General features: G+C 41.0%; 1 protein-coding gene across 1 annotated transcript in view; it reads left to right on the top strand.

The window, feature by feature from the left end:
* The window catches only part of dnai3 (dynein axonemal intermediate chain 3), a 150,158-nt gene that overhangs the window by 89,027 nt on the left and 47,133 nt on the right, over nucleotides 1–13,998 (top strand). The window contains exon 12 of the mRNA XM_038793427.1: nucleotides 9,369–9,491. Within this exon, the coding sequence (XP_038649355.1) occupies nucleotides 9,369–9,491 (123 nt within the window). The remainder of the gene's footprint in view (nucleotides 1–9,368; nucleotides 9,492–13,998) is intronic.

Below are 13,998 nucleotides of genomic sequence, written 5' to 3'. Positions count from 1 at the left end.
ATAGCTCACACAGTTATAGTACAGTGATAGCTCACACAGTTATAGTACAGTGATAGCTCACAGTTATAGTACAGTGATAACACACAGTTATAGTACAGTGATAGCTCACACAGTTATAGTACAGTGATAGCTCACACAGTTATAGTACAGTGATAGCTCACACAGTTATAGTACAGTGATAGCTCACACAGTTATAGTACAGTGATAGCTCACACAGTTATAGTACAGTGATAGCTCACACAGTTATAGTACAGTGATAACTCACACAGTTATAGTACAGTGATAGCTCACACAGTTATAGTACAGTGATAGCTCACACAGTTATAGTACAGTGATAACTCACACAGTTATAGTACAGCGATAACTCACACTGTTATAGTACAGTGATAACTCACACAGTTATAGTACAGTGATAGCTCACACAGTTATAGTACAGTGATAACTCACACAGTTATAGTACAGTGATAACTCACACAGTTATAGTACAGTGATAACACACAGTTATAGTACAGTGATAACACACACAGTTATAGTACAGTGATAACACACAGTTATAGTACAGTGATAGCTCACACAGTTATAGTACAGTGATAACTCACACAGTTATAGTACAGTGATAACACACAGTTATAGTACAGTGATAGCTCACACAGTTATAGTACAGTGATAACTCACACAGTTATAGTACAGTGATAACTCACACAGTTATAGTACAGTGATAACTCACACAGTTATAGTACAGTGATAACACACAGTTATAGTACAGTGATAGCTCACACAGTTATAGTACAGTGATAGCTCACACAGTTATAGTACAGTGATAACACACAGTTATAGTACAGTGATAGCTCACACAGTTATAGTACAGTGATAACTCACACAGTTATAGTACAGTGATAACTCACACAGTTATAGTACAGTGATAACTCACACAGTTATAGTACTGTGATAGCTCACACAGTTATAGTACAGTGATAACTCACACAGTTATAGTACAGTGATACCTCACACAGTTATAGTACTGTGATAGCTCACAGTTATAGTACAGTGATAGCTCACACAGTTATAGTACAGTGATAGCTCACACAGTTATAGTACAGTGATAGCTCACACAGTTATAGTACAGTGATAGCTCACACAGTTATAGTACAGTGATAACTCACACAGTTATAGTAGAGTGATAGCTCACACAGTTATAGTACAGTGATAACTCACACAGTTATAGTACAGTGATAGCTCACACAGTTATAGTACAGTGATAGCTCACACAGTTATAGTACAGTGATAACACACAGTTATAGTACAGTGATAACTCACACAGTTATAGTACAGTGATAGCTCACACAGTTATAGTACAGTGATAGCTCACACAGTTATAGTACAGTGATAACTCACACAGTTATAGTACAGCGATAACTCACACTGTTATAGTACAGTGATAACTCACACAGTTATAGTACAGTGATAACTCACACAGTTATAGTACAGTGATAACTCACACAGTTATAGTACAGTGATAGCTCACACAGTGATAACTCACACAGTTATAGTACAGTGATAGCTCACACAGTTATAGTACAGTGATAGCTCACACAGTTATAGTACAGTGATAGCTCACACAGTTATAGTACAGTGATAACTCACACAGTTATAGTACAGTGATAGCTCACACAGTTATAGTACAGTGATAGCTCACACAGTTATAGTACAGTGATAACTCACACAGTTATAGTACAGTGATATCTCACACAGTTATAGTACAGTGATAACTCACACAGTTATAGTACAATGATAACACACAGTTATAGTACTGTGATAGCTTGCACAGTTATAGTAGAGTAATAACTCACACAGTTATAGTACTGTGATAGCTCACACAGTTATAGTACAGTGATAGTTCACACAGTTATAGTACAGTGATAGCTCACACAGTTATAGTACAGTGATAACTCACACAGTTATAGTACAGTGATAGCTCACACAGTTATAGTACAGTGATAACTCACACAGTTATAGTACTGTGATAGCTCACACAGTTATAGTACAGTGATAACTCACACAGTTATAGTACAGTGATACCTCACACAGTTATAGTACTGTGATAGCTCACAGTTATAGTACAGTGATAGCTCACACAGTTATAGTACAGTGATAGCTCACACAGTTATAGTACAGTGATAGCTCACACAGTTATAGTACAGTGATAGCTCACACAGTTATAGTACAGTGATAACTCACACAGTTATAGTAGAGTGATAGCTCACACAGTTATAGTACAGTGATAACTCACACAGTTATAGTACAGTGATAGCTCACACAGTTATAGTACAGTGATAACACACAGTTATAGTACAGTGATAACACACAGTTATAGTACAGTGATAGCTCACACAGTTATAGTACAGTGATAGCTCACACAGTTATAGTACAGTGATAACACACAGTTATAGTACTGTGATAGCTCACACAGTTATAGTACAGTGATAGCTCACACAGTTATAGTACAGTGATAACTCACACAGTTATAGTACAGTGATAACTCACACAGTTATAGTACAGTGATAACACACAGTTATAGTACAGTGATTGCTCACACAGTTATAGTACAGTGATAGCTCACACAGTTATAGTACAGTGATAACACACAGTTATAGTACAGTGATAGCTCACACAGTTATAGTACAGTGATAGCTGACACAGTTATAGTACAGTGATAGCTGACACAGTTATAGTACAGTGATAGCTCACACAGTTATAGTACAGTGATAGCTCACACAGTTATAGTACAGTGATAGCTCACACAGTTATAGTACAGTGATAGCTCACACAGTTATAGTACAGTGATAACTCACACAGTTATAGTACAGTGATAGCTCACACAGTTATCGTACAGTGATAACACACAGTTATAGTAGGGTAGGGGCAGCAGGGTAGCATGGTGGTTAGCATCAATGCTTCACAGCTCCAGGGTCCCAGGTTCGATTCCCGGCTGGGTCGCTGTCTGTGCGGAGTCTGCACGTCCTCCCCCTGTGTGCGTGGGTTTCCTCCGGGTGCTCCGGTTTCCTCCCACAGTCCAAAGATGTGCGGGTTAGGTGGATTGGCCATGCTAAATTGCCCGAAGTGTCCTAAAAAGTAAGGTTAAGGGGGGGTTGTTGGGTTATGGGTACAGGGTGGATACGTGGGTTTGAGTAGGGTGATCATGGCTCGGCACAACATCGAGGGCCGAAGGGCCTGTTCTGTGCTGTACTGTTCTAAGATAGTACTGTGATAGCTCACACAGTTATAGTACAGTGATAGCTCACACAGTTATAGTACAGTGATAACACACAGTTATAGTACAGTGTTAACACACAGTTATAGTACAGTGATAGCTCACACAGTTATAGTACAGTGATAGCTCACACAGTTATAGTACAGTGATAACACACAGTTATAGTACAGTGTTAACACACAGTTATAGTACAGTGATAGCTCACAGTTATAGTACAGTGATAACACACAGTTATAGTACAGTGATAGCTCACACAGTTATAGTACAGTGATAGCTCACACAGTTATAGTACAGTGATAACTCACACAGTTATAGTACAGTGATAGCTCACACAGTTATAGTACAGTGATAGCTCACACAGTTATAGTACAGTGATAGCTCACACAGTTATAGTACAGTGATAACTCACACAGTTATAGTACAGTGATAGCTCACACAGTTATAGTACAGTGATAGCTCACACAGTTATAGTACAGTGATAGCTCACACAGTTATAGTACAGTGATAACTCACACAGTTATAGTACAGTGATAGCTCACACAGTTATAGTACAGTGATAACTCACACAGTTATAGTACAGTGATATCTCACACAGTTATAGTACAGTGATAGCTCACACAGTTATAGTACAGTGATAGCTCACACAGTTATAGTACAGTGATAACTCACACAGTTATAGTACAGTGATAACACACAGTTATAGTACAGTGATAGCTCACACAGTTATAGTACAGTGATAGCTCACACAGTTATAGTACAGTGATAGCTCACACAGTTATAGTACAGTGATAACACACAGTTATAGTACAGTGATAGCTCACACAGTTATAGTACAGTGATTGCTCACACAGTTATAGTACAGTGATAGCTCACACAGTTATAGTACAGTGATAGCTCACACAGTTATAGTACTGTGATAGCTTGCACAGTTATAGTAGAGTGATAGCTCACACAGTTATAGTACTGTGATAGCTCACACAGTTATAGTACAGTGATAACACACAGTTATAGTACTGTGATAGCTCACACAGTTATAGTACAGTGATAACACACAGTTATAGTACAGTGATAACTCACACAGTTATAGTACAGTGATAGCTCACACAGTTATAGTACAGTGATAGCTCACACAGTTATAGTACTGTGATAGCTTGCACAGTTATACTAGAGTAATAACTCACACAGTTATAGTACTGTGATAGCTCACACAGTTATAGTACAGTGATAGCTCACACAGTTATAGTACAGTGATAGCTCACACAGTTATAGTACAGTGATAGCTCACACAGTTATAGTACAGTGATAACTCACACAGTTATAGTACTGTGATAGCTCACACAGTTATAGTACAGTGATAACTCACACAGTTATAGTACAGTGATACCTCACACAGTTATAGTACTGTGATAGCTCACAGTAATAGTACAGTGATAGCTCACACAGTTATAGTACAGTGATAGCTCACACAGTTATAGTACAGTGATAGCTCACACAGTTATAGTACAGTGATAGCTCACACAGTTATAGTACAGTGATAACACACAGTTATAGTACAGTGATAGCTCACACAGTTATAGTACAGTGATAACACACAGTTATAGTACAGTGATAACACACAGTTATAGTACAGTGATAGCTCACACAGTTATAGTACAGTGATAGCTCACACAGTTATAGTACAGTGATAACTCACACAGTTATAGTACAGTGATAGCTCACAGTTATAGTACAGTGATAGCTCACACAGTTATAGTACAGTGATAACTCACACAGTTATAGTACAGTGATAGCTCACACAGTTATAGTACTGTGATAGCTCACACAGTAATAGTACAGTGATAGCTCACACAGTTATAGTACAGTGATAGCTCACACAGTTATAGTACAGTGATAGCTCACACAGTTATAGTACTGTGATAGCTCACACAGTTATAGTACAGTGATAGCTCACACAGTTATAGTACAGTGATAACTCACACAGTTATAGTACAGTGATAACTCACAGTTATAGTACAGTGATAACACACAGTTATAGTACAGTGATTGCTCACACAGTTATAGTACAGTGATAGCTCACACAGTTATAGTACAGTGATCACACACAGTTATAGTACAGTGATAGCTCACACAGTTATAGTACAGTGATAGCTGACACAGTTATAGTACAGTGATAGCTGACACAGTTATAGTACAGTGATAGCTCACACAGTTATAGTCCAGTGATAGCTCACACAGTTATAGTACAGTGATAGCTCACACAGTTATAGTACAGTGATAGCTCACACAGTTATAGTACAGTGATAACTCACACAGTTATAGTACAGTGATAGCTCACACAGTTATCGTACAGTGATAACACACAGTTATAGTAGGGTAGGGGCAGCAGGGTAGCATGGTGGTTAGCATCAATGCTTCACAGCTCCAGGGTCCCAGGTTCGATTCCCGGCTGGGTCGCTGTCTGTGCGGAGTCTGCACGTCCTCCCCCTGTGTGCGTGGGTTTCCTCCGGGTGCTCCGGTTTCCTCCCACAGTCCAAAGATGTGCGGGTTAGGTGGATTGGCCATGCTAAATTGCCCGTAGTGTCCTAAAAAGTAAGGTTAAGGGGGGGTTGTTGGGTTATGGGTACAGGGTGGATACGTGGGTTTGAGTAGGGTGATCATGGCTCGGCACAACATCGAGGGCCGAAGGGCCTGTTCTGTGCTGTACTGTTCTAAGATAGTACTGTGATAGCTCACACAGTTATAGTACAGTGATAGCTCACACAGTTATAGTACAGTGATAGCTCACACAGTTATAGTACAGTGATAGCTCACACAGTTATAGTACAGTGTTAACACACAGTTATAGTACAGTGATAGCTCACACAGTTATAGTACAGTGATAGCTCACACAGTTATAGTACAGTGATAACACACAGTTATAGTACAGTGATAGCTCACACAGTTATAGTACAGTGTTAACACACAGTTATAGTACAGTGATAGCTCACACAGTTATAGTACAGTGATAGCTCACACAGTTATAGTACAGTGATAACACACAGTTATAGTACAGTGATAACACACAGTTATAGTACAGTGATAGCTCACACAGTTATAGTACAGTGATAGCTCACACAGTTATAGTACAGTGTTAACACACAGTTATAGTACAGTGATAACTCACACAGTTATAGTACAGTGATAACTCACACAGTTATAGTACAGTGATAGCTCACACAGTTATAGTACAGTGATAACTCACACAGTTATAGTACAGTGATAACTCACACAGTTATAGTACAGTGATAGCTCACACAGTTATAGTACAGTGATAGCTCACACAGTTATAGTACAGTGATAACTCACACAGTTATAGTACAGTGATAACTCACACAGTTATAGTACAGTGATAGCTCACACAGTTATAGTACAGTGATAGCTCACACAGTTATAGTACAGTGATAACACACAGTTATAGTACAGTGATAGCTCACACAGTTATAGTACAGTGATAACTCACACAGTTATAGTACAGTGATAGCTCACACAGTTATAGTACAGTGATAGCTCACACAGTTATAGTACAGTGATAGCTCACACAGTTATAGTACAGTGATAACTCACACAGTTATAGTACAGTGATAGCTCACACAGTTATAGTACAGTGATAGCTCACACAGTTATAGTACAGTGATAACTCACACAGTTATAGTACAGTGAGTGCTCACACAGTTATAGTACAGTGATAACACACAGTTATAGTACAGTGATAACACACAGTTATAGTACAGTGATAGCTCACACAGTTATAGTACAGTGATAACTCACACAGTTATAGTACAGTGATAGCTCACACAGTTATAGTACAGTGATAACTCACACAGTTATAGTACAGTGAGTGCTCACACAGTTATAGTACAGTGATAACTCACACAGTTATAGTACAGTGATAGCTCACACAGTTATAGTACAGTGATAGCTCACACAGTTATAGTACAGTGATAACTCACACAGTTATAGTACAGTGAGTGCTCACACAGTTATAGTACAGTGATAGCTCACACAGTTATAGTACAGTGATAGCTCACACAGTTATAGTACAGTGATAGCTCACACAGTTATAGTACAGTGATAGCTCACACAGTTATAGTACTGTGATAACTCACACAGTTATAGTACAGTGATAGCTCACACAGTTATAGTACAGTGATAGCTCACACAGTTATAGTACTGTGATAACTCACACAGTTATAGTACAGTGATAGCTCACACAGTTATAGTACAGTGAGTGCTCACACAGTTATAGTACAGTGATAGCTCACACAGTTATAGTACAGTGATAACTCACACAGTTATAGTACAGTGAGTGCTCACACAGTTATAGTACAGTGATAGCTCACAGTTATAGTACAGTGATAACTCACACAGTTATAGTACAGTGATAGCTCACACAGTTATAGTACAGTGATAGCTCACACAGTTATAGTACAGTGATAACTCACACAGTTATAGTACAGTGATAGCTCACACAGTTATAGTACAGTGATAACTCACACAGTTATAGTACAGTGATAGCTCACACAGTTATAGTACAGTGATAACTCACACAGCTTTAGTGCTAACCAGCTGAATCACTCCGTGGTAATACGTGCATGTAATACTTGACACGTGCACAATTTTAAATTCCCTTTCAACTGTTTAACGTTATTCTTGTAATTGTTGGAATGAGAAAGCAAGGTGGGAATAATGTAATTTGCCATTTGTCACATTCTCTGTATCGTAAGGGAACATAACATAAGAACACACAAAATAGTATCAGGAATGGGCCATTCAGCCCATTGATGCTTCTGTGCCATTCATACATAGTTACAGGCATCGAAAATAGAAGCAGGAGTAGGCTATTCAGCCCTTCGAGCCTGCTCCACCATTGATTATGATCATGGCTGATCATCAAATTCAATAGCCTGATCCTGCCTTTCCCCCCATATCCCTTGATTCCTTTAGCTCCAAAAACTGTATCTATTTCCTTCTTGAAATCACACAATGTTTTTGTTATAGTGAATTGCATAGATTCACCACCATCTGGGTGAAGACATTGTTTATCTCCCAGTGGGCCATTGGCCTGTGCAATTCCCCTCCCCGGGGGGGGCTGTGGGGGCTGGCTCATTGAATATATTCAAGGCCGAGTTTGATAGACTCTGGATTGACAAAGGATGGAGCCAAGGTTTATAGAGGACGGGGCAGCTAACAAGAAAGTAAAATTAAGGCCACAATCAGATCAGCCATGATCTTATCGAATGGGGGAGCAGGCTCGAGGGGGCCCTACTCTCAACTCATCTATTCATTTTGGAAACGGAAGTGAGTTACCAACTAAACAACATTTGTGTTTTCAGTGACTGTTACCGCTGGTTCGAGGGTCACTTGTCCCAGTCAGGCCGCTCCCACTTGACTGGTCAGACTGTTGTTGAAAGGGTGAGACTTGTGCTGTTTCAGGAAGGATTTCTGATGGTACCCCTTTCCCGACGGTCTGAAATGAAAATGAAAATCGCTTATTGTCACGAGTAGGCTTCAATGAAGTTACTGTGAAAAGCCCCTAGTCGCCACATTCCGGCACCTGTCCGGGGAGGCTGTTACGGGAATCGAACCGTGCTGCTGGACTGCTTGGTCTGCTTTAAAAGCCAGCGATTTAGCCAAGTGAGCTAAACCTTGGAAACTAGTCTTGGAAACTAGCCAGCATATTGGTAAAACTTGCTTCGTTCCAAAAAAAAATTAATTTACAAATTAATTTTCAGTGATTTTTAAAGCTAGTCACTCAGTTTGAGAACTGGGCACCCATGTTGAAATGCTTATTTCTGGTCATAAACCCATATTTAGCTGTATTTGTGCAATTGCATCTGCTCATAATGCATAAATATATACAAATACTTCTCAACGGGAATGAAACAAAACCAAATAATTATATTCTATTACGCTCACCGACAGCACAGGCTCATGGGAGATTACGTTTGCGATTTTGAAAGTGGCTCATTCATTTTTGGCTATATCAACCCCATCATGCCATTTTGCGAATCTTGCTTTTGGAAATTTGGATAATAGATGTTTGCATTTTGTCTTACAGCCAGAGTTAGATCCAACACCTCACTTTGAGGTACCCATTGCTCACCATTGTGGAGTGTCATCAATTGAAAATGGACACAAATCAGTTATTTATGACTTATGCTGGATACCAGATCACTTTGAGGTAAAGAAACTTCATATGAAACTTAATGTGGGCGGCGTGGTGGTACCGTGGTTAGCACTGCTGCTTCACACCGCCAGGGTCCCAGGTTCGATTCCCGGCTTGGGTAACCGTCTGTGCGGAGTCTGCACGTTCTCCCCGTGTCTGCGTGGGTTTCCTCCGGGTGCTCCGGTCTCCTCCCACCAGTCCCGAAAGACGTGCTGTTTGGTGAATTGGACATTCTGAATTCTCCCTCGGTGTACCCGAACAGGCGCCGGAATGTGGCGACTAGGGGCTTTTCACAGTAACTTCATTGCAGTGTTAATGTAAGCCGACTTGTGACATTAAAGGTTATATTATGAAGATTGATAATATATTATTATTCATCTTTGATACTGACCGCTTAGAGGTTATTTTGCCGGGCTAGTAATCGAGAACACTTATGATGAGGAAATGTGAGGTTAAATCCCACCACCGTAACCGAGGAATTTAAATGCAATTAATTTGCTTTGTTTGGCCCTTGTTCCGCACTGTAATCAATCGCTATTGTTGATGTACTATTTGGCAATATACTTTGTCGATTACTCTTTTTTGTGTACTGTGTATGGTTCCTATGGCCACAGAAAAATACTTTTCACTGTACTTCGGTACATGTGACATATAAATCAATCAATCAATCAATCTAATGAAATAAATCAGAATTAAAAGATTAAAAAATGATTTTTTTAAAAGTCTTATCAGTACTGGTGACCTATCCGGTGATATAATTTGGATCATTAATGCCCTTTCGGGAAGGACATCAGCTGTTCTCATCCAGCCTGGCTGACCTCTGACTCCAGACCCAAGGCAATGTGGTTGATTCCTGACAGCAATCTGAAATGACCTGGCAAGCCCCTCCATAATGGAGGAATGGACAATAAATGCTTGCCTTGTTTGTGACCTCCACATCCAGTGAACATTAAAAAAAACGTATCTTCAAGTGTTTGTGGGATGAAGACGTTGCTGCTTGGGCTTACATTTATTGTTCATCTCTAATTAACCTCGAGAAGGTGGTGATGAACCGCTTTCTTAATTGCTGCAGTCCATCTGGTTTAGGTACAACTGCAGGAGGCGGAACAAAGAACAAAGAAAATTACAGCACAGGAACAGGCCCTTCGGCCCTCCCAGCCTGCGCCGATCCAGATCCTTTATCTAAACCTGTCTCCTATTTTCCAAGGTCTACTTCCCTCTGTTCCCGCCCATTCATATACCTGTCTAGATGCCTCTTAAATGATGCTATCGTGCCCGCCTCTACCACCTCCGCTGGTAAAGCATTCCAGGCACCCACCACCCTCTGCGTAAAAAACTTTCCACGCACATCTCCCTTAAACTTTCCCCCTCTCACCTTGAAATCGTGACCGCTTGTAACTGACACCCCCGCTCTTGGGAAAAGCTTGTTGCTATCCACCCTGTCCATACCTCTCATAATTTTGTAGACCTCAATCAGGTACCCCCTCAACCTCCGTCTTTCCAACGAAAACAATCCTAATCTATTCAACCTTTCTTCATAGCTAGCACCCTCCATACCAGGCAACATCCTGGTGAACCTCCTCTGCACCCTCTCCAAGGCATCCACATCCTTCTGGTAATGTGGCGACGAGAACTGCACGCAGTATTCCAAATGTGGCCGAACCAAAGTCCTATACAACTGTAACATGACCTGCCAACTCTTGCACTCAATACCCCGTCCGATGAAGGCAAGCATGCTGTATGCCTTCTTGACCACTCTATCAACCTGCATTGCCACCTTCAGGGTACAATGGACCTGAACTCCCAGACCTCTCGGCACATCAATTTTCCCCAAGACCCTTCCATTGACCATATAGTCTGCTCTTGAATTTGATCTTCCAAAATGCATCACCTCGCATTTGCCTGGATTGAACACCATCTGCCATTTCTCTGTCCAACTCTCCAATCTATCTATATTTTGTTGTATTCTCTGACAGTCCTCCTCGCTATCTGCAACTCCACCAATCTTAGTATCATCTGCAAACTTGCTAATCAGACCACCTATACCTTCCTCCAGGTCATTTATGTAGATCACAAACAACAGTGGTCCGAGCACGGATCCCTGTGGAACACCACTAGTCACCCTTCTCCATTTTGAGACACTCCCTTCCACCACTACTCTCTGTCTCCTATTGCCCAGCCAGTTCTTTATCCATCTAGCTAGTACACCCTGAACCCCATACGACTTCACTTTTTCCATCAACCTGCCATGGGAAACCTTATCAAACGCCTTACTAAAGTCCATGTATACGACATCTACAGCCCTTCCCTCATCAATTAACTTTGTCACTTCCTCAAAGAATTCTATTAGGTTTGTAAGACACGACCTTCCCTGCACAAAACCATGCTGCCTATCACTGATAAGTCTATTTTCTTCCAGATGTAAATACATCCTATCCCTCAGTATCTTCTCCAACAGTTTGCCTACCACTGACGTCAAGCTCACAGGTCTATAATTCCCTGGATTATCCCTGCTACCCTTCTTAAACAAAGGGACAACATTAGCAATTCTACAGTCCTCCGGGACCTCACCCGTGCTCAGGGATGCTGCAAAGATATCTGTTAAGGCCCCAGCTATTTCGACCCTCGCTTCCCTCAGTAACCTGGGATAGACCCATCCGGTCCTGGGGACTTGTCCACCTTAATGTCTTTCAGAATACCCAAAACTTCCCCCTTCCGTATGACAACTTGACCGAGAGTATTTAAACATCCATCCCTAGTCTCAACATCCATCTTGTCCCTCTCCTTTGTGAATACCGATGCAAAGTACTCATTAAGAATCTCACCCATTTCCTTTGAGTCCACGCATAAATTCCCTCTTTTGTCTTTAAGTGGGCCAATCCTTCCTCTAGTTACCCTCTTGCTCCCTACATACGAATAAAATGCTTTGGGATTTTCCTTAACCCTGTTAGCCAAAGATATTTCATGACCCCTTTTAGCCCTCTTTATTGCACGTTTGAGATTCGTCCTACTTTCCCGATATTCCTCCAAAGCTTCATCAGTTTTGAGTTGCTTCGATCCTATGTATGCTTCCTTTTTCATCTTAGCTAGTCTCACAATTTCACCCGTCATCCATGGTTCCCTAATCTTGCCATTTCTATCTTTCATTTTCACAGGAACATGTCTGTCCTGCACTCTAATCAACCTTTCCTTAAAAGACTTCCACATTTCAAATGTGGATTTACCCTTAAACAGCTGCTTCCAATCCACATTCCCTAGCTCCTGCCGAATTTTGTTATACTCTGCCTTTCCCCAATTTAGCACTCTTCCTTTCGGACCCCTCTCGTCCTTGTCCATGAGTATTCTAAAACTTACGGAATTGTGATCGCTATTCCCAAAGTAATCACCGACTGAAACATCAACCACCTGGCCGGGATCATTCCCCAATACCAGGTCCAGTATGGCCCCTTCCCGAGTTGGACTATTTACATACTGCTCTAAAAAACTCTCCTGGATGCTCCTTACAAACTCTGCTCCATCTACGCCTCCAACACTACACGAATCCCATTCAATGTTGGGGAAGTTAAAATCTCCCATCACAACCACCCTGTTGTTCCTACATTTTTTTATAATCTGTCTGCATATTTGTACCTCTACTTCATGCTCGCTTTTCGGAGGCCTGTAGTAAAGTCCCAACAATGGTTAGCACTGTTGCTTCACAGTGCCAGGGTCCCGGGTTCAATTCCCGGCTTGGGTCACTGTCTGTGTGGAGTCTACACGTTCTCCCCGTGTCTGCGTGGGTTTCCTCCGGGTGCTCCGGTTTCCTCCCACAAGTCCCGAAAGACGTGCTTGTTGGGTGAATTGGACATTCTGAATTCTCCCTCTGTGTACCCGAACAGGTGGCGAAATGTGGCACCTAGGCTTCACAGTAACTTCATTGCAGTGTTAATGTAAGCCTACTTGGGATAATAAGGATTAATAATAATAATTTTTATTGTCACAAGTAGGCTTACATTAATAATTATTGTTATTATAACTCAGGCTGTAATATATAACACAAAAAGATTTACCCAACATCTATTTTCCAAATTTCCAAAAACAAACAAGATTCATAGATATGTAGATACATAGAAGATAGGAGCAGGAGGAGGCCTTTTGGCCCTTCGAGCCTGCTCCGCCATTCATCACGATCATGTCTGATCATACAACTCAATAGCCTAATCCTGCTTCCTCCCCATAGCCTTTGATCCCATTCTCTCCAAGTGCTATATCCAGCCGCCTCTTGAATATATTCAAAGTTTTAGCATCAACTGCGTCCTGTGGTAATGAATTCCACAGGCTCGCCACTCTTTGTGAGAAAAAATGTCTCCTTATCTCTGTCCGAAACGGTTTACCCTGAATCCTCAGGCTGTGATCCCTGGTTCTGGACACACCCATCATTGGTAACACCTTCCCTACATCTACCCTGTCTAGTCCTGTTAGAATTTTGTAAGTCTCTTTGAGAACACCCCTGATTCTTCTGAACTCCAGCGAGAACAATCCC

This window comes from Scyliorhinus canicula, chromosome 4, assembly GCF_902713615.1.
Source record: "Scyliorhinus canicula chromosome 4, sScyCan1.1, whole genome shotgun sequence".
NCBI classification, from domain to species: domain Eukaryota; kingdom Metazoa; phylum Chordata; class Chondrichthyes; order Carcharhiniformes; family Scyliorhinidae; genus Scyliorhinus; species Scyliorhinus canicula.
This window is presented reverse-complemented; position numbering and strand designations above follow the sequence as displayed.